Genomic DNA, 25,208 nt, shown 5'->3' with positions numbered 1-25,208 from the left:
AAGTAAGAGGATGGAAAACTGCATCACTAGAATTAATGAAGTAAATACAGCCCTCTCTAGACTACTGCATACAACTACTAAACTTTATGGAAGGTTTAAAGCATCAGTCTTTTAGGCAACAAAAGGGAGAGAAACTAACCTTTAATCTTCCAGATACCAAGAACTGGGGTTAAAGATATTGTCATAAAACCAATGGGTGTTCCTTCTTTTCCATCAAATTACTTTCTAGATGTTTGGAAAGAAGCAGCACCCATTAAAAACAGAGAAATACTGGTGGCTGGCACATGGCTTGCCATTGAATTTGAAATCCAAAAATTTGTGCTCCAGCCAGCATTGTGCCACTTAGTGCAGATTCATGCACTAAGCACGCTGCAGCTTCTAGGCCGTCCTAGCTTGCTTCTTTTGCAGGCCACACAGAAGCAAGTCTAAAAGAACTGATCAGGAGATCCTTTAGTAGTGCCTCAGATACCAGCTGCCTGCCATTAACACGGTATCTGTATGAAAGGGTAGGACAAGAACTTTAGATCTCCATAAGAATGTTTGGTTTATAATAGCTCCTCTTGAGTATCATCTTCTTAGTATGTTTTGTATGTTGCAGAAACCTAATTTTTGTATTTCAAAGCCTGGTTTTCCCCCTGAAGTCATGACAGAGAATCACTTAGACTGTCTTGGAGAGTGATGTGCTGCACGGGTGAGCTATTAATTTTTCCAAGCATATCTTCAGGATGTCAGATTTTCAGGTGTTCCTCTTAGACTGAAGGGAGGCACTTAAGCACCAGTTCTTTCTGTGCAGAGGTAACATGACAGATCAACCCTCAAAGCTGTTCTGGTGCATTAGTTCAGCAGAGATGCAGAAACAACTCCAGAAGTTCTTGAAATGGTGTATTATTAGCTGACCCTGACTATTGCATATCCTGGCAGCAGTCCAGCTGCATCTGATGCAGAGCTCTGCCTTTCTGCCCATTGTTTTTTTCCTCCAGTTCCTTAAGCATCTTCGTCAGTGTTTCTACACGTGTGTGGCTCTCCACAAGCTTTTCCTTCAGCTAGCAAAAAAGAGAACGAAGAGCATTAAGACTACAGAGAAATATCCTATCACTGGATCTCTGAATGAACTGCACCCCACCTGCAGTGGTTGAAGAGCAGTTGACTTTCAAGACAGAAAATTATACTGGGCTTTAATCTCTATATTGCATGTCTAGTACAGCCAAAACTGGCACCCAAATCAGGCCTGTGCTACAGGGAGACAGATGAATGTGTGGCAGCACAGCCCTTTCAGGGATGTATGGAAATACTCAAGGAGACAGGTTGCTGGAACCTTTTTACAATCAATCCAATATTCCCTAACTCTTGTTTTTACACAGCCAGAGACCTTCTTTGACAACATGAGGACAGACTGTTTCATGATTAGCTTAGGAAAACAGGTGGACAGTCCTTCAAAAATGCCATTTCCAGAGCCCAGGGTTTAAGTTAACACATCAAAAGCACAAGAGGAAAATCCTGCTGACATTGTGTCTCAAAAAGCAAAGACCAGATTCTTGCTCTTGTTCTACTCAACAAGCAAACTCCCCACAGTTACATGATTTGTCTTTGCAATCAAGTACTACTATTGTTTTACTTCAGAATAATGTGTCTCAACTTTAAAAGTCTTGCCTGGATAGGATTTTTGCATTTTAGCCTCACCTGACCTATAAAAACACTGATCTTACAGTCAGACACTGGAAGATAACTTTAAAGAAGGCAAAACTTAAGAAGTGCCACGGGCCCATTTCCATGCTTAGAAGCTAAAAGGAAACAAGTTAATGTGAATACTAAATACATGTGAATACTGGATACACTGTCTGTCTCCTACATACAGTAACTCTGAGCTATGGGACAGAAAATTTACTAAGACAACAACTAACCAAGTTACAGAAAAGCACATCCAATTTAAACACTTCTTTTCAAGGTACAGAGATAAAAGGATAACACACTTTGGAAGAAAATAGCTAGAACTGGATATGTTTTGCAGATAAGTGGTTCTAGAAAATGTTTTGCATGTCTTACACATTTAAGTCAGTCACTGTGTTGTAAGTCAGTGTTTCCTCCATCTTGTGCACTTAAAAAGTAATTGTATCAATATTTTTGGACTTATATAAAAAAATAATCTTTTTTAATATTTTCCATACAAATTAATGTAGAAACTTTACTTTCTGCAGTCGTTCCCATAAGGTCTCAGGAGGAAAAATTATCTTTGAAGCTTCTACTACGATTTGGGATTTCAAGAGGTAACTGGAAAACAAAAGGAGAAACCACACCAAGAAAAGCAGTTAAAACACCCATAGTTGAATTAAAATCATAGAATGGGTTGGCTTGGAATGGACCTTAAGATCAACCAGTTCCAACCCCCCTGCCATGGGCAGGGACACCTCACACCAGACCATGTCACCCAAGGCTCTGTCCAACCTGGCCTTGAACACTGCCAGGGATGGAACATTCACAACTTCCTTGGGCAACCTGTTCCAGTGCCTCACCACCCTCACAGAAAAGAGCTTCCTCCTTATATGTCATGGTTTAAGCCCAGCTGGTAATTCAGAACCACGCAGCCACTCGCTCACTCCCTCTGTTTCCTTCTCCCCCCTCTCTCGGAGGGATAGGGAGGAGAATCGAAATAATGTAACTCCCATGAGTTGAGATAAGATCAGTCCTGTAACTAAGGTATAACACAAATCACTACTGCTACCACCAATAATAATAGTGATAAGGGAAATAACAAGAGAAGAGAATACAACCGCTAACCCTAACCCAGCCCAACCCAATCTGGGCCTTCTGGGTGACTGCCCCCAGTTCTACATCCTGGGCATGACATGCTGTGGTATGGAATACCTCTTGGGCAAGTTTGGGTCAGGTGTCCTGTCTGCTTCCTCTAGGCTTCCTCTCCCTCCCTGGCAGAGAGTGAGGCTCAGAAAGTCCTTGGTCAGAGTAAATATTACTGAGCAGTAACTAAAAACATTGTGTTCCTGCTGCACCAGCTACAAGAAGGGGAAAAATGACCAATATATCTAACTGTCAGTATCTAGTAAGTTTTAACCCACTACCCCTTGTCCTATCAAACACGAGAGCAGAGTAGAGGGGCAGGATCACCTCCTTCAACCTGCTGGTCACTCTCCTTTTTATGTTGAGGACACCAGCACACAGGCTCCAGAGCAGAGTAGAGGGGCAGGATCACCTCCTTTGACACTGCTGGTCACGCTTGGCTTTCTTTCTGGGCTGCGAGCACACATTGAAGCCAGCCCATGTTCATTTTCTCATCGACCAACACCCCCAAGTCCTTCTCCACAGGGCTGCTCTGAATCTCTTCTCTGCCCAACCTGTAGCTGTGCCTGGGATTGCTCCGACCCAGGCGTAGGACCTTGCACTTGGCTTGGTTGAACTTCATTGTTTAGATGGATTATTTAAGATTATTTTAAAGTAGATACAAAGTTGTTGCCAAAAGAAGTCAAGGCACTATGAAAACATTAAAAACGTAACAATGGTTTTACTTGGAAATCATAAAATGCTCTCATCACCAACTATAAGTAATTTACATTTACTATAGTCAAATCCTCAGGCTATCGTGGAACTACTTTGACACCTTACATTAGCTGAGTGAATCTGGAAGTGAAGGAGATTTCAGTGTTGCAAACACCTAAATTTAAACCTCAATGTTACATGAGGCCACAGAAGTCAAATGGAGTCAGGCCAACACCGACAATTAAAAATAGAGGATATTAAAACCCCACTTCAATGCACTTGGTCAAAAGGAGCTGTAGATTAGTTGTACAGCCTGTTGTGATGACTTACAAACTGCCATGAAATCACTGACCAGAAGAACAGAGCATGCTCACCAGAGGATGCTGTCCTTGAAGAAACAGAAGAAGCCTCTCAGATACGCCAGCTCCCTGGAGGCAGAATAAAGAATGAAGCCCACGATCAAGCCACACGACTGACAGGTCAGTGTGTTGTAAGCACTAAAAGGAGCAAGGGGAAAATAGTATTAAACAGAAGCTTCTGAAACCATAGATAGAGCATGTTTGTGAGAGGAGAGCAAATCTGCAGTTCCATTAGGACAACAAATCGAGGCATAACGCTTTCTCCTTAAGGAGACACTACATACAAAGAGAACATGAACGTAAAACCTTTGGGCATGTTGTGCAAGACATAATCTCTGTAATAAATGAAGTTGCAATTAAGGAAGAAAACAGGTGTCTTATTATCACAGAGTGGTTTAGGCTATAGTACTCAAACAAGATTTAACTGGTAAAACAACGCCTTGGCCAGATCATAGATGTGGCATTTCCTCCTGATAAAACAGATTATTGCCTCATGCAGAGAGAGGCAGGAAAAAAAGGAAAAATTAAAAAGTCTTATATTTTAAAAGTTCCTGGGCCCTATAATTAGTAAAAGATCCTTAAATGCCATGTAAAAAAACTACAGGTTCTGTAAGTCCTCAGATGTCATTTATAACCTTTGCATCAGACTCATCCCAGTTACCAAGCCTGCTGCTAACTGCAGGCTTGTGAACAGAGCAGAAGTTAATAATTTTCAGTGTGTGTATATATATATATACATACACTATGCTTTTTTATACATATATATAACAGTGTACATATATATATATACACACACACATATATAAAACAACGAACAACCAAACCCCGAAGAGAGATGCTTTAATTTAGGTAACAGACCTTTTAGGGGAGAAGAGCCCTACAGGCCAGGCTGCCTACTCAAACGCTCCTCTCCACCAAGGACCGCAGCGAAACTTCTGATTTTGACCGCACGAAAGCTGCACCTTCAGAAGCTCCCTCGCCGCGCTACGGCTGAAGCACGGCTACGAGCGGCGCTCCGCATCTTACCCACCCCGCAGCACACCCCAGCCCGCTCAATGCCCCGCGGCGGCAGCGCCCGGCAGGCCGGTGACCCGGGGGAAGCAGTAGGCGAGCTACGCACCACCCGAGCAGGGGTCCCTCCAGGCCGATCGTGAGCGAGTCCTCCCAGATCACGTCCTTTGTGACTCCTGAGGAGAAAGACGGACCCTTAAAACCCGGACCCGCCGCACCAACCGCCCGCCGGCACCCCCCGCCCGCGGCGGGCACTGACTGTAGCAGACGAGGAGGCCGAGCAGCCCCTCCTCATGCGTGCACAGCTGCAGCGAGTCGCTCAGCACCGCCCAGCAGCCGCGGCACTGGAACACGGCGCAGGGCTCCAGCAGCAGCTCCTGCCGCCGCGGTAGCGACGCCAGCCCCGCGGGCTGCGGCGAGGAAGGCGGCGACACCTGGACCGGAGCGGCTGCTACGGGCGACGGCTGCCGCTCCACCACGATGGCACCGCTGAGCTGCGAGTCGCGCACCACCTCCTGCAGCTGCCGCCGCACCGCCATCTTCTCCCGCCTAGCGTTCGAGCACCTCGCCCGCCTTCCCGATTGGAGCGCGCTTCACGGATCCGCGCTGCCATTGGCCAATGCTCGCGTCAATCCTCATCGCCTGAGACTATTGGGAAGCGGGCCGCACCGGGGCATGCCGTCGCCCAATCACGCAGGGGAGGGCGGGGCTTCCTTTCGCCTTGGAGAGCCTATCGCGTTTGAACACTCAAAGCGCTCCCCGATAGCCAAGCCGCTATTGGCGGCTTCCCTGCCCTTAGTCTCAACCCCTTTGCCTCACCCAGCCAATGGCGTGGCGCGGAGGGCAAGTTCGAACGGCGGCGGGGGCGGGCGCGGGCTGAGGCGCGAGGTTTGAAGCGCGGCCGTTGAGGCGGTGGCCGCCCGCTGCCCTGCCCCGCCATGGCGCCGTCTCCGCTGCGGCAGCAGCTCGAAGAGATGAAGTACGTGGAGCTCCAGCGGATCGCAAAGGCCGCCGGGCTCAAGGCCAACCTGCGGGTGAGGGCGGGAGCAGCACCTCCTGATGAGGGGTGGGCGGGCAGGGGGAGCGCTCCCTCTAAAGGCCGACCCCGGCGGTGGGGCTCCCGCAGTGCCCGGCCGGGAGCGGCTGTCGTTCAGGGAACACGCCCGTGCCCGTGGACGCTCTGCTTGTTTTGGGTAACGGCACCGGTGGGGTCGCTGCCCGGGCCCGCGGGAGCGGTGGCAGCTCTGTGTTGAAGCGTCCCTTCGTCCGGGAAGAAGGTCCCGGCCGTTGGCTCCTTCCGCGGGGTAGGGCGATGTGCTCGGGTGCCTTCCGGACGGGCACAGGTCCATTGGAACAGCTGCTTGTGTGGGCTCCGTTTAACTGGAGGGGTTAAGGAGGGGACGTGCGGCTCTGCCCATGGGCTGGGGCACTGCGGGGCTCACCGGCGGCAGGAGGCTGTGTTTTGGGTTCGTTTTGTTTAAGACTCGGAAGAACAGCAACACCAGGGTGCCGTGAGGGGCGAGGGTGCGTGTGTTTGTTTACCGGCCGTGGTTAAGAACGAGGGATTTAAGCGCTCACCGGTGTTTCTTCTCTAGAGCCACAGGGTGATGCCCGTGTACTGCCAGGACAAAAGCTTCACCCAGGGCTTTTAGCTCTGGGGGTTGGAACTGGATGATCTTAAGGTTCTTTCCAACCCTAACTATTCTATGATTTTGTTCTTGAGCCTCTAGTTCTGGTTTGATTTTATGCTGACCTTTCCCAAGAGTCTTTCATAGTCTAAAATGTCAGCAGCACAGTTTTGTTGTATTTTACTGCTGTTACTGTTGAATAGGTGCAAGGGGTGAGAAGAATGCTATGCATGTACTGTGAGGGAGAAAGCAGTTTGTGCAGATACTTGATACATGCTCAGTTATGCAGTGCTCCTAAAACCAGTCTCATTCATCCCTGAATAATTAAACTTCCTGGAAAACAGGCAACCAGGAAGAAAGCTGGGCAGGGAAAACTCTCTCTTTGGAGAGTCTCTGTGGAGAAGATGCTACTTTTTTTATCTGAGTTCTTAAGCACTTTCATTGAGAATCATGGAATGATTTTGGTTGGAAGGGACCTTAAAGATCACCTACTTCAACCCCCTGCCACAGGCAGGGACACAATTTGACTGACTAGGATGAAGTTTAGTCTTCCGTTGGATCCAGGAACCGTTCTGCTTGTTTGCTGGATCAGTTGATAGGACACTGGCTGGGTTTATGCAATGTTTTGTTTGATGATTCAATGTGGTATTTAGTTCATATGTTGTCTTGGTTTCTCTCCAGGCAGACAAACTGTTGAAAGCACTGAAGCAACACTTTGATGGAACAAAACAAGAAAGTGCAAATATGGTAAGGAATGATAAATAGGCCATTCTTATTAAGAGATAGATCTAACTGTGACTAGTAGAACAGGGCATGTACTGAAAGTTAATTTTTACCATGATAAGAACTGTAATAAAAAATCTTCATGGTGCCTTTAGTTTAATACACCCTGGTACTGATTGGAACAGATGTGCTGATGTTAGCTTTAAGTGGCCTCCTATCTACCCAAAGCTGGTTTTCTTTCAGCTGCCAAAATGAGCAATGTATTTTTCAGCATCAGTACAAAGTTATTCTCTGTGAAAACCAACATTTACGTTTCCATTGAGCAGATATTACCTTTGTGACTGCAGGTGGTAGTCTGTACCAAACATAAACATATCTTATTTGTTTTACATGCCTAGATTAAAGAGATTAGATATTCATTGGAAAGCATTTTGCATTTACTACAGTTTACTTACACTGACACTATAATGAGAGTGATACAATTGTGATGTTTCCTTTATTTGTCTCTTCATGTATTGGTTTTTCTTTTAAGTTTTCTGTAAACTGAATTATTTCATTGGCTATGGTGATGGCTTTTAAGTTTTTGATAGCAAGTAAATTGGTATTTGCTTTTTCTAAAATACATCTGAAAGTGCTTCCTTTAAAAGTCTTTTTTAAAGGTTTGAGGAGCTGGCAGAATCATTGTGAGCTTATTTTTAACTATAACAAGTATGGAAGTGCCTCTGGTGTTCCTTTTGGTGAAGAGCATTCCACAGAAACATGAATCTGGGAGGGTCACAGCATCCTGCAGTCAGATTCTAAATATAAAGTGTTAGTCTTCTAGATTCTTATTAAAATATTCTGTAATAAAGTGACTCTAAGCCTTCTTTTTAAAGCCTTCAAATAATAGGCTTTGATATTTAGGGAAGTCTAGATAGTGCCAATTTCTTCATCACTACACTGTTAGATGCATGCTACTGCTTTTCCTCTATGTGAAATACTTCTTCCAACAATAAAATGGAAACTGTCTCTTTCATCTGTTCATGTCAGATGTTCCACATTACAGTATTTTTCTGACACAGGACTCTGAAAAAAGTGTACCTAGTCTCATCAAATCAGATGAACCGAACAATGAGGAGGAAATGATGCCTGATTCAGTGGCTTTTACTACAAGAAGATGTGGTAAAGAAAAGAAAGTAAACAGAAAAAAGAGGAACTCCGCTGATGATACTAATACCAGTGAGGAAAATGCAGAGCTTTCTCATGAGAAAGAGGTGATTCACATTGTTTGGCTTTGTGTGCTGACTGTCCCCTTCCCCCAACATGATGTAAACTCACTTGATTTTTTTCCTACCACCATTTAGCAGGTGGTGTAAATGTTATATATCTGTGTCTGTGTGTGTATATATATATAAGACTTTTGTATGCAAGTATTCTGGTACTGGTTTTCTGTACTTTGTAGGACTGATTTTTGTCTATTTTGACTGTGCTATTCTATAATGTTACAGAAATTACTCGCTAGTCACAGAAGTAAATTAAATTCCTCTAAGAAAGAAATGATATTTCAGACCCTTCACTATTCATTATAGTGTTCTGAACATTCGACTAGTTTCAGAATTTACCTAAAAATAAAGATGTTCTCCCTTTATATAGAAAAAAAATTATCAGGAATTGGATGATTGCCTAAACCTCATAATCTTTAACTCCCACTCCTCTCAGTGGGTTCTTTATTCATGGCTTGTATGGCTGAGGGAGGGGAAGATTCAGTGTGAGATGGGGTGGAATTGCTTTTCTTTAGCATTACATGCAATTAGTGGGTGAACTAAGAACCATGTGAAAGAACTTTTCCTGATTTAGAATGAGAGAAGGGAAATAAGAAATGGGGAGTGTTTATCTGTCAGTGTTAGAGACTTGTACAGTAACCAGAGCCACAATAGTAAAAAAGTAACATAGCCAGGGAATTAGTTTTTACTTGCAAACAACTGAGTTTGTCAATAAGGTAATTTTATACAAACATGTTAGAGCTGTGCAGGTAAAAGCTTTCTAATATAGTTCTGTTAAATAACAGGGTAAGTATTTCACAGGTTAATTCAGGTTGGACTTCAGAAAGTCTCTTGCTCAGTCTCCCAGTCAAAGCAGGGTCAACTATGAAGTTAGACCACAATGCTTAAGGCTTTATCTAATCTGATATAGAAAACCTCTAAGGATGGAGTCTGTTCCACTGACTGCTCTCAGAACAACAGCTCTTCTTTATATCCAGCTGGAACAAAGTATTTAAATGAAGTATATTTAAACTGCAGGTGCATTTGGAAATGAAAGAAAATGAGGTGCCTTGGGGTCAGCAAGGAAAGGGACAGAAGGTATTCCAAACTGAGGAACAAGTAACTAAAAAAAGAGCTACTGAGAGCCCAGGGATGGGTACTGCTCGGAAAGAGCAGCCAAAGAGGACTTCTACTAAAATTGCTGGAGGTGAATGTAAGTAGGAAATTCCAAAAAGGAAGTTTAATGACTTGTACTACTTTAAATGTACCCTTGGTTATTTTGTTGTGTCTGCAAAGATTGCTGTGGCCTGTCTGGTGATCAGCACTTTATCTGAGGAGACCAGGAAAAAGATAACGATTTTTGTCTGATCTTTCTATCTCAGGTGATGCTCTTAAGGCAGGAGGGAGGATCCCTGTATATGCAGGCCGTGCATCTAGGTCTGGGAAAAAAGGAATGAAAGCTACTACACCAAGTAAGCTAGCCTACCATCTTTAGAAATAGATGCGTTGTCTGTGTGTGAAGGGTTTTTTACAACCCAAATTCTATTTCTATCTGAAGAAGAAACCATTTTCTCTTTAAAAAGCAAGCAAAGAAAAAAGTTCTCAACAGTTACACTTTAAGGTTTATCTGTCAACTTGTAAGTTCATAGTAGTAAATGACTCACATGTATGTTATAAAACTGGTTATCAACAAGTGTCTTTTGGATCTAATTCATGATTATCAAAACCACAAAGAGCAGGAAGACGTGCTGTTACACCTGCTTGTTTAATTTTACTTTATAAGCGCCGCCTTTGGGCTGCATTACTGTGTATTAGCTCACTTTCATCACTTCATAAAATACATTAGTTCATTTAAAATGTGGAAGTATCTATATTTTTTCTTTAACTGCAGAATGTGGGGGTTGGACCAGATGTTCTTTAAAGGTCTCTTCCACCCCAAACCACTCTGTGATTCTGTAATTCTCCAGAGCATGTACCAGCTCTCTGGCGATGTAGCTGGTGAGGTGGATTCTGTTTTATACTGTTCAGTTACCTGGGTATACCCGACCTTCAATCAAAGGGTTACGTTATATTTTTCTGTATCAGATATGTGACTCTTCTTCTTTTTGGAACTTCTTAGACTTTAAGAAGTTGCATGAGGCTCACTTCAAGAAAATGGAATCAATTGCTGACTACATTGAGAGGAAAAAGAAAGTTATTGAAACCTGCAGCAGTTCTCTCAATGAAGTCAAGGTAAGTGACAACACCGGAAGATACACGTTGTTCCCCTATCCATTGATTCCCAGAGTCTCCCTGTAAAAGCCTCGTAGAGCCTCTTTAGAGGAGTAAGTACGTGCAGTGTAATGTGATGGTCAGTGAAGTTTAACTGCAGTCCTATATAACCAGATAGCTATTATGTGGTCATAAGTTTATAGATATTAAGAGTGTATGATTATAGTTACAGCAACCAACAAGTAACTTGTCAGTTTTTAGTAACCTTAAAGCACCATTGTCCAGTGACTGCATATGATTGTCCTTTAAAATACATGTGATACGTTGTTCTCAGTAGCCTTGATTCTCAGTTCTTCTGTTTCACATTTGTATGGGTAAAAGCTGCTAATGGGCCTCTTTGGGAGTGTCAGTAATGTACCAATGAAGATATGAATAAATATGTTGATAGACATGGAATCATAGGATTGCTTAGGTTATAAAAGACCTTTAAGATCATCAATTCCAACCCTTAACCTTGCACTGCCAAGTCCTTATTGAAACAGTAAACACTGAAACTCTTGAACTACATTTCTCTTTCTAAGCTGTGCATTGTAAAAACGTATGCTTAAGACAAATTACTCTTGGCAGGTGCTGACCAAAAAATCCAGTATCTTAAGAGCATCAGAAAAAGGCACTCCTTACAGCACTTCTAAGGTATGTGTTTTCAGATCACTTTTATTAAAGTACTTATGTTTTAAAGAAAGGGGGAAACTCAGGAGACTGTTTCTATCTGAGTCACTATTTTCCTTTCCTCTTAGCTGCTTTTCTGATTAAATGTTTAGCAGTCTGCTAACTCAGGATTTGCTTTTCCCTAGAAACATAACAGCAGCAAAACATTCTTATTCAGCCCAAACCCAGAAAGAGGCAGAATCTCCACCACCTGCACCCCCAGTAACCGCCATCACACACCACGCAGTTCTCTGAACACCAGTCGGAGTATTTTATCCAAGAAATCGTCATTTAACCCTTCTGTCCTTTCAACAACCAAAATGAACGTCAGGTAAAAAGAACAAACCGAACCCACCAGTGAGCTATTTGGTGTGATAAGCATGAAATAATCAATGCTGTGATTTCATTTCATTACTTCTGTTCCAAGCGTTACCAACATGAGACTAATTCTGGTTACTAATGTTCAGCCCAGCTTTAACCAGCTTAAACCAGCCTTACTGTGCTGTTACAACCATGTTTCTTCATTTTGACTTCTGGCAGAGGAGTCGTGCATCTCTTTCAGCTTTCAGTTTCCTAAACCAACCAAACCTAATTATTTTTCTTAATGTTTTCTCTCTTGTCAAGCAAGCTAATCATCTTATATCTGAATTCCTAATATTACTTCCTGCTATTAATGATAGCTCCTAACTTGAAAATTGCCAGTGAAGTTTTTAATGTGGTTTATGCAGAAGCTGTGAATATCTTTTATACTTTCTACCTGTAAGAAAAATAGAACACAGAACCTTCTGTGTTCTGTCATGTTGCTTCTATTCCTTGTAGATTACTAACTTTGTCTTTACTAATAACTTCCAGGTTCTCAGAAGCCACAAAAGATAATGAGCACAAACGCTCCCTTACCAAGACTCCATCTAGAATGTCTCCATACCTGCAGATGTGCACACCTGAGAGCCACAAACCAGCAAGACAGAAAACCAGTGTAGGAAATGCAAGAAATAACGATTCGACTGCAGCAAAGGGTAAAGGTGAGGGTGAGTATTTGGCTCTTTCAGGTCAAGAGTTTTCTCTTACTGAATTATTATTTTTTTTTTTTTTTTATAATCTAATGTCATATAGACCTAGGGTTTAATTTAATTCCTCATTTATGACTGATTCTCTAGAAACTTGCTTACTTTCTTTACTAAGCAAGTTAGGTGCTAAGACTTAAACATATGGTACTAGCTACCTACAGAAAAGGGGATAAAAATAATCTAATAGGGACTTTAGGAGCTATGTAGCTAAAGTTTGTTTAACAGGCACAGGGAGATCCTGTGTGTGGGGAGAGGAGCCCCTGATGCCTTTCAGAGGTCTTGGTCTCCCTGTGGGTTTGATATGTACCAGGCTTCTAGCTGTGTTTTAAGACAACCTATTATTATCAGCTTTACCAACTCTGAGTAACTCGGGAACTAAAGCTCTGTGAGAAAAAGCAGATGTTTAATTGTTACTGATTTCTGCACTAGCACAGGTTTGCTACCTAACCACTGATGTATCACAGGTACATTGGCACGGGTCAAGAACCCAGAGTTGCCTGTCTTCCAGTATGACAATGCTGATCTTTTTTAGGGGGAAAGAAAACTCCCACTGCTGATGAAGCTGGTGTGTTCTAGAACACTTCTTGTTTTAATGGAGAAAACCACTTGGTTCCAAATAGGCACAGAGGGTGGCAAACACAATTTGTTCTGAAAGACTAGAAAATTATGTGGAGGTATATGTGCAGGGGGGTGGAATGAGATAATCTTAAGGCCCTTTCCAACTCAAACCGTTCTATGCTTCTATTGTACAGCACGATCGGAGCAAAAGGGCCAATACTCTATGGCTCTTCCTCTCTCCAGGCCTGAAAGCTGCTATTTCAAGTGAGCTGTATTTGTGCAACTCTGTGGTTAGAGGTAGCAGATGGTATCATTTAGTGGCTCTTTGGTCTTAATACTTATAAGGTGGCCTTCACACGTTCTTTCTGACTTGCTGTCAGTGATGCTGTTGCTACTATAATGAAGTATGGTATTATCTTGATGCCTTTTGCAGCTCTCACCCCCTTCAAGTTCTCAGCTCACCCTGCAGAACCCACAAGCGCCAAGAAGACGTTTGATCTCAAAGCAAGTCTCTCGAGGCCACTTCGGTATCAGCCACATAAAGGTACTATGATCCTTTGCAGTTTGTGTTGGTCACATCCCTTCTACTCAGCTGCTTAAAAGGCATTCACACAAACCATGACAATGAAGTTTTCAGTCTCTTTTCCCCACCCTTTTCCCTTTCTCTCTGGGTTCCCACATAGCCTGTGGACTAACATTAGATTTCTACATAACATATGCTTTAAGAGCCTCCCTGCTGAAGGAGAAACCTTTATGACCAAAAGCCCATAAGAATAAACTTCCTTGTATTCCATTGTGTGTACAGGAAACATATTCCTCACACAATTAAGGTTATTTTTAGTTTAGTTTATTAAAGCATACTGTTGTGTGAGAAGCTTAACTTTGTGTGCTGAGTGTTGCTTTTACGTACAGATACCTGCTACTACTTACAGGAAAACTACTTGTACGGAATGAGCAGGTGAAACTGATAGTACAGCTGAAGAGGCATTTCATCTTAGAGTTGACCAGCAAAAAGCACTCTAGCCAGCATAAAACTCACAACAAGAAGTTAAGCACATAACTACAAAACTAGTGATTCAATAGTATCTTTTTTTTTTTTCCTGAACTTGTAGGACGACTAAAACCTTGGGGAGAATCTAAAGAAAATACTGTTCCAAATAAGCCTGGCAGCAACATCTCTTCATGTAAGAAAGACTACAAACAGCCCCATCTTCAGACAAGGTTAGTACACCATTGGCTTTCTATGAATATTGTTACTTAAAATAATATGATGACTTCTTTGTCTTTTTAGAATTTAAATATGCAGAGAAAGCTTTTGTATTAAAGTGATCTTTGCCTCCAGTAGTCTGTTATCAGGGAAGCCAACAAAGAGGGCAGCTCTGAATCTGACAGACTCTTGTTCTATGAATGCTACTGCCTCTAGGGTTTGAAGTTTTGCCTTCCCCTTGGAGGAAGCTGTGAATACTGACATGCTGTTACCTTGAGTGTTACACCTGTATCTCTAAGCAAAAGTCTTTGCTTCAATGTCTGAAATCAGTCCAAACCAGTACTGCTCTGCCTGCTATTGGCAAATGCAGCACGCTGGTTAAATGGATGCTAGGCCTTGGTCAGATTCCTTTGCTTACTTGTGTGTCTGCCTTAACATAATTTCATGGGGTCTGTCTCTTTCCCCTTCAGGGAAGAAAGGCGGGAGAAACATGAGCAAGAGAGAAAGAAGAAAAAGGCTAAGGTTCTTGAAAACCGCAGAGGAATATCTCTGGGTTAGGAGGAATAGAAATATCTAAGGTATTACTGTAAATAGTAGTCCGGTCATGTAAATATCTGTGCTGTGTGTGTAGTTCAGCTTGCTATTAGCTAGTAGGATCCAGAAAGCATGGAATAAGACTTCAAAGTGCATCTGAGCGTAATGTTTCAGTGATCAACTTCTCCAATGAGATGAGAGTTCTAAACTTTAAGGAGCTTAGAACTATCTCTAGTTGCCTCATGTTTTCCTTTAACCAAAACATGTTAAAGGAGAAAATGTAAGTGGGGGGAAAAAAGATGCTCAGGAAGTCTCCTTGCAACTTAGCCAGACTTCACCTGAATGCATTTGTTACTGCTAGATGCATGCTTTGGATAGCAGGCGTCAAAGTCTTCCATTGGCAAACTACAATTAATTCAACTGCCCCTTTCTCCAAATCAATCCTCCAGTCCTGTGACAGCAATTATTCAGTGTTTCTCATTGCCTATGAGGTAGTAGGGAATTTCTAAGAGCTAAAACATGCAACTTCTCTGGAAAACTGAAAGTTTCCAGCATAATCGTTACACAATGTATTAAAGTCACAACTGAAAGGGGGCTTTACAAATGACCAGTGGGATACTTTGAACAGTTGATGTTGTTTTGTTCCTTTCTGTGCTAAATAGCAGCTGTTAACAGAATTCTTCTGCTTTTCATCTCTCTGATGCTTAAAAGAGGTTACAGTAGTATTGGGGCACATTCAATATGTTAGATTTAAAAGCTGTTTTTATTTTTACCTTTAAAAAGATGCATAGAGCTGTCTGGATTTATGATGGAACTGGAAAGGTACTTCAGCAGCTTTAATCTCAGCTACACTTCTGTACCAATAATTCACGGTGAATTTAGTGTCCTATTGAATATATACTGAAATGTCAAGAACAAGCAGTTTTTTGTTTTTAAAAAAATTAATCTGTAGAATAAATGTTTTGTACATATTCTGTTTTTTTATCACTGATTCTATCATCTAATGTACTACGTGTAACTACCCCCTTAGTGTAGCACTAGTCTTGTTCACACTTTTTTACTACTCAACCTCTTTTTGTGACAAGTTTTCCTCACCAATGAGCCTGCCTATGACTTTATGAAATCACAAAGTGCTTTCATAAAGCATTTTGTTTGTCCTGGTAGCTTTAGAAATGACAACTATCACTCCTCTTATGCTTCTACGCAAGGGGAAAATGATAGTACAAGACACTGCTTCAGTTTGCCTTTGTGGTGGCCTCTTCCATATAAAATATAAGTACGTTTAGTATTTGTCAAGTATACTTAAGGTCACTGCAGCAGAGGTCAGTGCTTTGATTAGACAAATTTATGATGAGTGAAGTGGAACAATTCACACTTGTTCTTTGAAGTGTTTGCCAGGTCATCTAAACCAGACTTCTCAGAGAGAAAGGCATAGAACCTCTGTGCCACCAGCTGCTGCTTTAACTTCTCCCAGTACAGGCATGTTAAGTTAATTGCTCACATCAGACATATAAAGACTCTTAGAAAGACAACCTATAGCTCCCTGAGGAGACAACAGGGATGGGGGCTTCCCCCACCCCCTCCATGAAGCACTACTTCTGTTCAGCAACTTCAGCTCTGGCAAGCTGTAGGATTATCATCACCAGCTTTAAATCAGAAGGCAAGCCTGCTGCACAGCTACTGCTTCAATCTTGGCAGGGGCAGCTTTTTCTTTTTTTAGTACTTCAGAGAAGCCAAAGCTGAAGGTTAAAATACTTCTGCCTCTTCCACTTTTGGGGCTGCTCTCTGTATGTTTCAGCACTGAGTCCCACACTTAAGCACCGTCCATGAGGGTATTAATTCTCCTTATATTTTTTCCAATTTAAAACTAGTGTATACAAGTGTTTCACAATGTCTGTAAACCACAGAACATAGAAAATGAAATTGTGAAAGAAAAAACTAAAAACTACAAGAAGCTTGTGAAATACTTTTATTTCTGTTAAGGTCAGGACAAAAGCTAGAACTTACGCAGTCACCAGTTCCTACTGGGTCACACTCTCCTCAGGCCGTATTCCAGTCCATGTATGTACAGTCTCTCCAGGATCCTGCGTCTGGCAGCTTGAAGACATCAACAGTGTCACTGTAATGTTTACTTAGAATCTTCAAGCTGTGATAAGCCACACCTTCAGAAATGTTTTCTAGAACTAAAGCAGCTGAAGGATGTCCCAAAAGCCACCTGCCCAGCTTAGAGTGGAGGATTCTTTTCATATGTTTCATAGGCAAATTCTTCTGTATGAGCTCTATCGTTCAGCAGGCCAATAAAATCAATTTCCAACTGGAACGGACCATTTACTTTATCTCCAATAGTGAATCCCAGGGTACTAATCTAATTAAAAGATACATGCATTAGAACAGTATGTATAACATTACAAGCAAACACAGTTGTATCTACCACATTTGTATTTTACAATTCATGGCCATCTACTTCATACTGGTATCTGTTCAAAGCGCATTTCATAGAATCAGAATAGTTAGGGTTGGAAAGGACCTTAAGATCATGAAGTTCCAACCCCTCTGCCATGAGCAGGGACACCACCCACTAAACCATGTCACCCAAGGCCTCGTCCAACCTGGTCTTGAACACTGCCAGGGATGGAGCATTCACAGCCTCCCTGGGCAACCCACTCCAGAGTCTCACCACCCTTACAGTAAAGAATTTCCTCCTTATATCCAATCTAAACTTCCCCTGTTTAAGTTTGAACCCGTTACCCCTTGTCCTGTCACTACAGTCCCTAATGAAGAGTCCCTCCCCAGCATCCCTATAGGCCCCCTTCAGATACTGGAAGGCTGCTATGAGGTCTCCATGCAGCCTTCTCCAGGCTGAACAGCCCCAACTTTCTCAGCCTGTCTTCATACAGGAGGTGCTCCAGTCCCCTGATCATCCTCGTGGCCCTTCTCTGGACTTGTTCCAACAGTTCCATGTCCTGTTTATGTTGAGGACACCAGAACTGCACACAATACTCCAGGTGAGGTCTCAGAAGAGCAGAGTAGAGGGGCAGGATCACCTCCTTTGACCTGCTGGTCACACTGCTTTTGATGCAGCCCGGGATACGGTTGGCTTTCTGGGCTGCGAGTGCACACTGAAGCCGGCTCATGTTCATTTTCTCATCAACCAACACCCCCAAGTCCTTTTCCACAGGGCTGCTCTGAATCTTCTCTGCCCAACCTGTAGCTGTGCCTGGGATTGCTCCAACCCAGGTGTAGGACCTTGCACTTGGCATGGTTAAACCTCATGAGGTTCGCATTTCTTAAGGCTTGAACGTTTAACTGTTGTGTTTTCACACAGCTCCCAGTGGGACAGTACTTCACATCTCCCTTTATACTGCTGTGTAGAGCCCTGTATTAGAGATACCCTGAGCCTAAAGCAACACAGCAGTTTGTATCCTTCAAGGTTTGTGTGGCCAGGTTCATCATGACTGGGTGTACAAACACATTTTCATACAGTCTGTTACAATCTTTCATGAGGTGGAAACAGTGTAATTGAGGATGGAAGGGAATGTCCCCTCTGGATCAAGTCCTATACCTGATACAGTGTGGAAGTGCACCACTCCAGACGTTGTAAAATACACAAAGATTTGATACTAAGTTTTACATTAAGGCAAGGTTCTTAGGCACTCTTTCCCAATTAGAATAAGGTTCTTAATAACATTCCTTATTCCTTTCCCCTAATGTACTCCCCCACCACTTCTAAATAACAGAAGCCACCTGAACTCCCTGCTCTGCAGTCTATTCCCCTGCAAGCCTGCAACACGTTGGCTATTTCCTGACTTTATTTCTGCTTAAGAACGCCTTTCCTGGTTCCTGGGAAAACATAACAGCAGCACCATGAGGGACCAAGGCATGTTATCAACATTTCTTTGATGCCTTCACACCACTTCCCTATTCTCCGGTTTCTTTAACATATATTTGTACAACTGCACTTAATAGTATATGCACAGGTTTTACTCTGAAATATTAAACATAAGGCAACAAGAAATGAAAATTAAGTAGAGGATGCTTAGATCAAGCACTGTTCTGTCCCTTTAATATGGGGGACCACATATGACTTGGTTTTCATTTACATTTTGAATTAATCTATATTCCAAATCCTGATAAAGTCTTCAGTGTCTTTATTTAAACACAGGCCTTTTATAACAGCTTTCTTCCAAAAACCTATTTTTAGTTTTAGTTGATCCACCTTCCTCACATCCACACTTTCTTCCTACAGCCTCAACTTCTGGTTTAGAACAGATTGGTTTCAAGCTGTCAACCACTGACTTGCTCTCAAAGTTTTCTCAATTTGTTAGCGTTTGTTCTTTCATTACACAATTAGGAATGAAATGCAACATTATCATAGAATCACAGGTTTGAGCTGGAAAGGACCTCAAGATCATCTAGTTCCAACCCCCTGCCATAGGCAGGGACACCTCACACTAAACCATGTCACTCAAGGCTCTGTCCAACCCAGCCTTGAACACTACCAGGGATGGAACATTTAACTAACACAACTCAAGTAATGGGCCTTTTATTTTCTCCCCATGTATATTTCTAACATTGTCTGTTTTCCTGTTGGTAGTCACTGGATATTAAGCTGCCCTCGATTACATAGAGGAGGGTCACTGAATTTTAAAAGACATAAACATTATTTTCCAATGTCTCCCATGAATCAGGGGATTAGTTTACTTACTTGGAGAAAGTAAATAAAAGATACCACATTTATTTAATACTTAGACTAGTATTAAGGCCTGAAAAACTAAAAAAGAGCCTATAAGTCTATGCATTTACTAATCACCATCAAGGGCACATCCTCAAATAAAATCTCATGCCAGTCTTCTACTGGGAAGCACATTTACAGTATTTCTACAGCCCAGTGCCAAGTGGCATTTGAGATTTCTCAGTCACTTTGATCATTCCTCAAAAGAATCTTACTAATCTTTTTCTTTCAAAAGCCAAGTGAGCTGATTCTTGGTTATATAGATCTTTTGAAAATATTTTTGGAGCTCCTTTGAAGTAAATTGACACTGCTATCACAAAGTAGGATAATGTAAATGCAAAGATGAGCATACAGGGGTAAGTACTTTATAGCAAGAAGAGGCCCTTCGTTTTCAAATTCACAAACATTAAAGGATTTGTAAATTATATCATGACAATATAATCTTAAATGCAATTTCAGACAGATAAAGGCTATAGAAAACTTGCCTTGTCTAGCCAGATAGGATGCTGGTCATCCTGCACTCTTCCCCGACTGGAGATGAAGAATTTGGAGAATGGAATCTGACAGAAACAAACCAAACACAGAATTTAGTGTCACCAATACATAAAACAAAAGGCTTAAGAAAAAATAAAAGCCTGCCTTAAGTAAATTAAGTAATGCTACATGTGGCCCCAACATTAGCAGGTACATGGAGCAGTGGGCCACATTAAACCCTTCACTGACCACCCACAGGCAGCCACTGGGTTTGTAGTCATCATGCAGGGTTGTTACCCTGTGAGGACACAAGGAGAGGCTGCAGCACAGAAGCTTACATCCAGAGTATCTCCTTCCAGTAATGTCAACATAAAATGGAAATGAAGAAATCTAGCACATACATGTGTTGAGAGCTCATCTGTACCCAAGTTGTCTATTTCAGAGTGCATACTTCATACTGAGACAGCAGTATCCTAGGGTAAGCTGTTCAGAGTAACCTAAAAGCACTTTGAATGCAGTGGGAGCAAGAAAGGAGGGGCTTTGATAACAGGTAGGGAACAAGAGGGTTGGCTGATGAGGAGAGGAAGACATGCAAGCCAGCAATGCCACTCCTGACTCCTCACCTGTGAAAGAGTGGGCTGTTCTCATATGACTGGATATGGTATTATGAAGCACTCAGTGCCAGTGCATAAGGGTGTGCAAACCCCCTCATCATTGCTAGCAGCAAATTACAGACATTCCCCAGTTTTGATCAGAAAAGAGCCAAAATTCCCATAAATGTGTCACAGATTCAAAGGCCAAGAATGACAAACCACACTGAGTCTGACTGACTCCAGGAAGTGGGTTTAGCAAATTGTGTCACAGGGTCCAAATCCTACCCCTGCCTATGTCCATTTTTACTACATGGTTATCGCAGAGATTGTTCATGGCACACCTGCTAAGCTTCAATAGCAGCATTGATTCCATTACTCCAGTAATAGATCTAGCAGCTGTTCCACAAAGTGGGTCAAATCTTTAGTACAGTTTGTATGGTGCACCCTCCCACAGCCCAGCCTGGGGAACTCCCAAGCCAAAGGCATATGCCAGCTGCACAAGGATACATAACAAACAGCAATACCAACAAGCTGTGACTATGGAAAGACTTCCCCTTCCACGGAGCCAGGACCCCAGGAGAGTCTCGTTAGTTTGAAAGACTCATTAGTTCACCTTTATTTCCTCCCAGTATGGGCCACCGCGGGTGAACATGAAGTAGTTGTAGAGGTCTTCCTTTTGGTGAGAGAAGTAAGGGTCTGTGTAAATGTTTACCATCCAAGGTCTGCCATCACCACGCACACGTAAATACAGACTGTTGAAGTTTGACCAGTCATAATACTTCTTTCTAGCAAAAGATCCCTACAAATTATTAAGAAATAAAATTATTCCTCCTTAATAAAAGGAAACTATGAAGAACAGAGCACTACTGCTTTTAACACTGCCCTCGTTATTATGTCAAATAGCATCCACTGTGACATAGTGAAAACTGGGATGCCCTTACATCATACCAGCTGCTGATCTCTGAATTTCCTTCAGCACTGTATCAGAGCACACAAATAGCAGTATTACCACTCTGTTGACTCCTGCTTTAACTATAAACCACAATCTTGTAATGATCAGAGATCAGACTTCCTTCCTAGGGCCAAAATCCCTACCAGGCAAGTACACAAACACTACAGTGATGGATCAGTAGTGACGCAGTTCATTAAGTTTAATAGTCTGTGGTCAGTACTAGATTATTCAGAGGAGATTACAGGAAAGAGAAGAAGTGAGATAATTTATCCCGTGTATAACTTTTCCTACTGAAGACTGATATAAGCACTGGAAGCACTTAATGTTCTCCAACACTTTATGTCATTAACTGTGCATAATAATTGCAAGCATTTCTAATTATTTCCCCCCCTAAGATCTTAAAAGTCCCAATGTTATGATTTGCACATAGGCAGATCCAAGAGTCTTCAGAGAGTTACCACCGAGGTCATCTGGAGCCATGAAAAGCAGGGATCAGGTCTATTCTTGGCCAGAATTGCTTAAACCAAGTCAAAATGAGTACCAAAACCTCAAAGATTTCCCCTTTATTTTACAGAACTACTACAGTTACCTATCAGCTGTCCTATCAACCCACCATATAGGTAACAGGATGAGTAGATCACTATTAATACAAACAATAATAAACACATTAATATAAGGCCTGTGGCCATTTGATTTTATGGTTTTGCCAGATTTGAGCCTTTTTACTTAAATCAAGAAAAGCCTTTGTATTTATGTTTTTACCCTCTGATTTTAAACCGCATTATAAAGATGGACTGATACACCCCACTGCTTCAGAATCAGGAGGTGACAGTCAGTCACTTGTGCTCAAGTCCACAGCAAGATTCAACTTGCTGTTCCATTCCTCTGACACAATGTCACCATTTTAACCAGTGTTCATCTGCCTCTTGTTTGCCCATTGATTTTGATCATTCATAATCTCTGCACTTCAAGATTCTGGCCCAGAAAAGATTTTACCTGTGTACCTGTGCCAAGTCACAAACAATAGAACAGACAAAAAAGTTAAGCAATTTACACACAGAGTCTAAATGTTCCTTTTCTCTTAAAAGTGCTTAAATATAAGGAATAAAACAAGCAGTATCAATAATAAACATCCATTTCTGGTTCTATTTTGCCCAATTCTGGGCTATCAAAGATTTGTCTCTGGCTTTTTCTGATGCGCATTAGGAACCAGACCTTTAAAAAGTATGTTTCAAAGCATTATTCTCTTTCTGTGAGAAAAAAAGATGAGCTCTTTCACCTAAACCAAGTTTGATGAATATACCAAGTTAAACCCCAGAAAATTTTTCCTTATGACACACTCTTCAAAGTTAGAGAGACATCTATTAATCAAACCAATTTTGGATATAAAGTTCATTACAGGTCCCTCATTTGGAAGGAGACTACAAACAGGGCTGTCTGATTGAGTGGTGCCCTATTGTGCATAAACAAACAATCAAACATTCCTTTTCTAAGACAGGAAAAGAAATTCCAAGACAAAGTTTCAGTTCCTACCAGGTCAGAGGATATAGCAGCAATTACATCCCTGAAGAAATATTTAATACCTTTGAAATGGATCAGTTCCAACTGCAGCAAAGAATGACCCAGTTGCTGTCACTGGGATTGCACAGACATGCCCTGGGATTCAAAAACAGAAACTATGCAAACACAAGGCTGTACTTACCACTAGTGGTTTAGATCTCATACTACAATATCCACTGTATTTTGTCTCCCCATCACGAGGTACTTCTGTATTGAGGATTCCATACAGCAGGGCAGTCTGGTTATTCCTACCCAATTTGAGGTAAACTTCACTTTTCCCTCCAATCTCTACATCAGACGAAATAACCCATTTATTTAAATCTTCTTGGTCCCTAAACTCCCACACCACCCTTGTCTGTTCCACCATATAATGGGCTAATGACTGCCCTCCAGGTCCAGCTAAGTGATCTTCAGTCTCCTTCTTCAGCATGCTTAGCTGGGTCTTTAAGACTTCCATGCTCTTCTTAAAACTGAGATCCACATTTTGCCAAGTTTTTTTTTCCTCAGGCTGTGACCCTGGCCTCCTGTAGCTGCTGTATGATTTTGACATAGAATCACTGAGAAGAGGTCCAAGTAAGGGCTGCAAAGCTTTGTGCCTGCAGCATCTCCCACAAAAGTAAGCGCTGTACAGCAAAGCGGCAGCCAGAGCCATATCGGTACACTTGAAGAATTCACTTCCAGTAAGGCAGTTAACAGGTTTTAAACTGAAATTGAAAACAACAAAACTAGTATCCAGAACCACCTTAATTTATCCCCACCTTTAATGAAAAAGAGAAAGACTTAAAAATTCCACACAGGATGCTTGTAAAACTGTTTAATTTTTAAAACAGATATTAACTAGAAATATGAGGCCACTGGAAAAAGGAATAACATCAAGTATTACACTTCCTTAGAGTGCTAGTTTACTTAATGATTTCCACCCTATGTGTTCCCCTCTCCCTGTGACATATCCATGCAAAGAAGAAAAACTGAGTAAAATATTTCAAATAAAAATGAAAATAGGAAAAAAGGCATTTCCATTTATCCTTTTACTATAACTAAGTTTAGGTATTAGAAGTAACATCAGCAAAGATAACCTCAAGAAGAAGGTTTCTGAAAGATGCCATCTATATAGCTATAAAATAGCATCCCCTGCAAGGAAATCACAAATTCACAACAGACGAGCCTGTTGCTGTCTGGACCGTAATGACAGTCTCATCTGACAGTCATGGATGACAAAAGTTTTGACATACAAAGTCCTACAGCAGTATATGCAGTCCTATATACTCCTTCCTTAAGTCATCCAGCCCTTTGCTCCCTCAATGTATCTGGCTTGGGATTACAGAGAGGCCTGTAGAGACCAAATAAATTCACAGAATCTCAGACTGGTTTGGGTTGGAAGTGACCTCAAAGCTCATCCAGTTCCAATCCCCTTCCATAGGAAGGGACATCTTCCCCTAGACCAGGTTGCTGCAAGCACAAGGGGGTTGGAACGAGATGATCTTAAGGTCCTTTCCAACCCAAACAATTTTATGATTAGAATCATAGAATAGTTAGGATTGGAAAGGACTTTCAGATCATCTAATGATTCTATGAAAGATGCAAAAATGCACTGACTAGCCCTTGCTCTCTTCCCCCTCCCCTCACCCCAGGTACCATGAAGACGAAAATGGGAAATTTTAATACACTTTTGCCCACTTTTCGTCCCTATGCAACGTCCTACCAACACCGATCCATCACCCAGCAGCTCCAAACCCCAGCTTCCAACGACGACCTCCCTCACCCCTCACAGCACCCCCCGGTAGCCTGAGCACCGGGCTCAGATCCCGCCCGCCCCCGCGACACCCGAAGAGCCGAGGCAAGGCCAACACACGGCAGTAAGCAATAACGGCCTCACCACAAACGGAACCACCTCGAACCCCGCTCCGCAACCGACTCCCCAGCGCTGAGGTAATAACGGGTCACACCGCTTCCGGGCCCGGCGGGGCAACACCTACCACACCGCTCAAGTTCCGCCGGCGGCTGTAGACCCCGAACTTCCCAGCCCGACAGCGGAGGAGAAGTATTCCTTCGGAGCCGTCGCTGCTCGGTGTAGCTTATTAAAGTGCTCGCAGCGTGGCAAACCCACCCTGAGGCGGAAAGGACACGGATCAAGCCACAGCAGCGGCCTGCATCCCTCCCC

The 25,208-nt window shown here is 42.4% G+C and overlaps 3 protein-coding genes across 10 annotated transcripts; 1 reads left to right on the top strand and 2 right to left on the bottom strand.

Annotated features, from left to right (window-relative positions):
• Positions 1-845: 845 nt before the first annotated feature.
• OIP5 (Opa interacting protein 5) lies at positions 846-5,719 on the bottom strand. The gene is made up of 5 exons (XM_062635767.1): positions 5,119-5,719; positions 4,969-5,035; positions 3,864-3,986; positions 2,187-2,268; positions 846-1,043 (listed from the first exon to the last, which is right to left on the bottom strand). The coding sequence occupies exons 1-5, from the start codon at positions 5,396-5,398 to the stop codon at positions 903-905; spliced, it is 693 nt and encodes a 230-aa protein (XP_062491751.1). The 5' UTR covers positions 5,399-5,719; the 3' UTR covers positions 846-902.
• A 78-nt stretch (positions 5,720-5,797) lies between these two features.
• On the top strand, positions 5,798-17,058 carry NUSAP1 (nucleolar and spindle associated protein 1). Of its 5 annotated transcripts, none has more exons than XM_062635756.1 (12): positions 5,798-5,893; positions 7,169-7,234; positions 8,272-8,463; positions 9,490-9,664; positions 9,834-9,923; positions 10,571-10,683; positions 11,290-11,355; positions 11,517-11,701; positions 12,223-12,386; positions 13,429-13,539; positions 14,108-14,216; positions 14,673-17,058. In XM_062635756.1, the coding sequence occupies exons 1-12, from the start codon at positions 5,798-5,800 to the stop codon at positions 14,758-14,760; spliced, it is 1,455 nt and encodes a 484-aa protein (XP_062491740.1). In that variant the 3' UTR covers positions 14,761-17,058. The 5 variants fall into 5 exon arrangements, with proteins under 5 accessions (XP_062491740.1, XP_062491739.1, XP_062491738.1 ...); XM_062635755.1 differs by having other exon boundaries at positions 12,223-12,392; XM_062635754.1 differs by having other exon boundaries at positions 12,223-12,398.
• NDUFAF1 (NADH:ubiquinone oxidoreductase complex assembly factor 1) lies at positions 16,688-25,166 on the bottom strand. 4 transcript variants are annotated; one of them, XM_062635762.1, is made up of 5 exons: positions 25,024-25,166; positions 23,190-23,751; positions 21,149-21,334; positions 19,954-20,028; positions 16,688-17,101 (listed from the first exon to the last, which is right to left on the bottom strand). In XM_062635762.1, the coding sequence occupies exons 2-5, from the start codon at positions 23,697-23,699 to the stop codon at positions 16,961-16,963; spliced, it is 912 nt and encodes a 303-aa protein (XP_062491746.1). In that variant the 5' UTR covers positions 23,700-23,751; positions 25,024-25,166; the 3' UTR covers positions 16,688-16,960. The 4 variants fall into 4 exon arrangements, with proteins under 4 accessions (XP_062491746.1, XP_062491747.1, XP_062491749.1 ...); XM_062635763.1 differs by having other exon boundaries at positions 24,924-25,136; XM_062635765.1 differs by lacking the exon at positions 25,024-25,166 and adding an exon at positions 24,900-25,003.
• Positions 25,167-25,208: the final 42 nt, after the last annotated feature.

The sequence above is a fragment of the Pezoporus occidentalis genome, unplaced genomic scaffold, assembly GCF_034315485.1.
Source record: "Pezoporus occidentalis ecotype Australia unplaced genomic scaffold, CSIRO_AGI_Poc_V1 ctg46, whole genome shotgun sequence".
NCBI lineage: Eukaryota > Metazoa > Chordata > Aves > Psittaciformes > Psittacidae > Pezoporus > Pezoporus occidentalis.
This window is presented reverse-complemented; position numbering and strand designations above follow the sequence as displayed.

Coding starts and splice junctions, on each gene's coding strand:
- OIP5 (XM_062635767.1), bottom strand. CDS start 5,398: ATGGCGGTGCGGCGGCAGCTGCAGGAGGTGGTGCGCGACTCGCAGCTC. Junction 5,036..5,118: donor CGGCCTCCTCGTCTGCTACA/GTCAGTGCCCGC, acceptor CTTTCTCCTCAG/GAGTCACAAAGGACGTGATC. Junction 3,987..4,968: donor GAGGGACCCCTGCTCGGGTG/GTGCGTAGCTCG, acceptor TGCTCCTTTTAG/TGCTTACAACACACTGACCT.
- NUSAP1 (XM_062635754.1), top strand. CDS start 5,798: ATGGCGCCGTCTCCGCTGCGGCAGCAGCTCGAAGAGATGAAGTACGTG. Junction 7,235..8,271: donor AACAAGAAAGTGCAAATATG/GTAAGGAATGAT, acceptor TTTCTGACACAG/GACTCTGAAAAAAGTGTACC. Junction 9,924..10,570: donor AATGAAAGCTACTACACCAA/GTAAGCTAGCCT, acceptor GGAACTTCTTAG/ACTTTAAGAAGTTGCATGAG.
- NDUFAF1 (XM_062635762.1), bottom strand. CDS start 23,699: ATGGCTCTGGCTGCCGCTTTGCTGTACAGCGCTTACTTTTGTGGGAGA. Junction 21,335..23,189: donor TGAGATCTAAACCACTAGTG/GTAAGTACAGCC, acceptor AATAATTTGTAG/GGATCTTTTGCTAGAAAGAA. Junction 17,102..19,953: donor ATCCTATCTGGCTAGACAAG/GCAAGTTTTCTA, acceptor TCTTTTAATTAG/ATTAGTACCCTGGGATTCAC.